Genomic DNA, 1,874 nt, shown 5'->3' with positions numbered 1-1,874 from the left:
TGAAGCTATTGCAGTTACTGCACACCAGTTTGATCCCCAGCCAGAGGGGTGACCCACATGGTATGACAGACCTCTCCTAACCCACCTGATGCTTCCCTCAGCAGTGTATTTCAGTATATCTGCCTGTTCTGCTCCACATTCTATTGTTGATGAATCCTCTCACCACCACCACCACCACGCCACCCCACACACCTCCAGCCTGTACCCCAGTTCTGTATGTATAAATAAATCTTTTTAAAAAAATTTTAAAAAGCTATCTATGTTCAAACCCCTAGAATTTGCAAGTGTTACATTATTAAAAAAAAAAAAAGACCATACAGATAACATTAAATTAAGGATCCTCAGATAGGCAGATTATCCAAGTGAGTTATAACTGAAGTTATATATACCTATGTGAAGGAGATAAGGGTACACAGAAGAGGAGGAGGCACTGTGACCACAGAAACAGAGGTCAGAGTGATGCAGCCACAAGCTAGAAGGGAAGACAAGGAATGGATTTTCTCCTAAAGCCTCCAGAACATGAGTGGCATGGCAATATCGTAATTTAAGTCCAGTAAAACTGATTTCTAATTCATGGCCTCAAGAACTGTGTAAGAATAAATGTATACTTATTCCAAGGCATAATTTTGCTAATTCTTTATAGCAGTCTCACAAAACAAATGCAAGTAGCCATATAATCATAGGCTATGATAAAATGTAGAGAATCTTCCATCAGCAATAGAGAACACGACTAAACACATGATAGTTTCTCATTGGTAAGAGAAGCTGTCAATTATTGTGAATATTGATATTAATTACAGTTGTACAATACCTTTAAAAATCTTGATTTCAACTCATCGATGGCATTCACCACAATTTTACTACAAAATTCTCTCAAAGCATTCAGGCTACAGTGCCACAACAGAGTGAGAAGACAACGATCTACAAATGCTTGGCGGGTGATGTTTGAAAGTAGGTCATCCCTCCTGAACATTCTGTACACACTTTCTAGAAGGTCTAATTGTATGGCACATGAACTCCTAGGGAAAAAAAGGAAACAAAAAAGCTTTCATTTTTGATCAGATATTTTATGAGTGTCTACCATAGAAGACACAATATAAGCACCAATGATATGATTTGAAAAATAACTTTTAAGAGTAACTACAAAGAAACATGCAATTTATTTGTACATGAACCACATTATTTTACTCATCCCCACAAATCTCTAACTCCTAAACTTGGGCATTAGAAACATTTTTATACTTATTTTAAAATCTCATCTTGTTTAGAGAACATCTGGAAGACTGAAAGAATCTTAGACCTACACATGATCACATTTACAAAATTATGAATTAACAATGCTCATTTCTAGATACTAGGAAATAATGAACTAACATTCCTATTTCCGATACAGAAAACACCCATATGGCCCTTCATTTTCTCATCTGAGAAACAATATATATTTGAATGGTCACCTGTAAGTTACTGTCTATAAAGCTAAAAATTAAGAATACAGAAGTTTTCTCACCTGTTAAATTACTTCTAGCTCTACAGTCCTGATGCTTTGAAGTAATATAGGAACAAGGGCAACAGCATGTACTCAGAAGGTAACTTAGTCACAATATCTTAAGGTTGCATAAAATGGGTAACATGAACTTTTGCAATATTCATTTTAACACTATACTAAACTTAAATTCTCATGAGGAGCTTCATCCTATTAAGCACACTAGAAAGTTGCACACAGCTTCCAGACCTAAAGTATTCAACTCATTTAGGAAGCTAAAATAAGTAGTAAGAGAAGGAAAAGATAAAAAGCAAAATGTCAATGTAAAAAATGGGCTGGGCCCTCCCTGGTGGCGCAGCGGGTTAAAGCACAGCACTGAGAAGCTAAAGCC

The 1,874-nt window shown here is 36.2% G+C and overlaps 1 protein-coding gene across 1 annotated transcript in view; it reads right to left on the bottom strand.

Annotated features, from left to right (window-relative positions):
* Positions 1-1,874, bottom strand: part of PRKDC (protein kinase, DNA-activated, catalytic polypeptide) — a 212,101-nt gene that overhangs the window by 109,235 nt on the left and 100,992 nt on the right. The window contains exon 40 of the mRNA XM_004680043.2: positions 812-1,019. Coding sequence (XP_004680100.1) covers positions 812-1,019 — 208 coding nt within the window. The remainder of the gene's footprint in view (positions 1-811; positions 1,020-1,874) is intronic.

The sequence above is a fragment of the Condylura cristata genome, unplaced genomic scaffold, assembly GCF_000260355.1.
Source record: "Condylura cristata isolate star-nosed mole 26May11 unplaced genomic scaffold, ConCri1.0 scaffold00009, whole genome shotgun sequence".
In the NCBI taxonomy this organism is placed as follows: domain Eukaryota; kingdom Metazoa; phylum Chordata; class Mammalia; order Eulipotyphla; family Talpidae; genus Condylura; species Condylura cristata.
The sequence above is the reverse complement of the archived record's forward strand: the minus strand, read 5'-3'. Positions and strand labels throughout refer to the sequence as shown.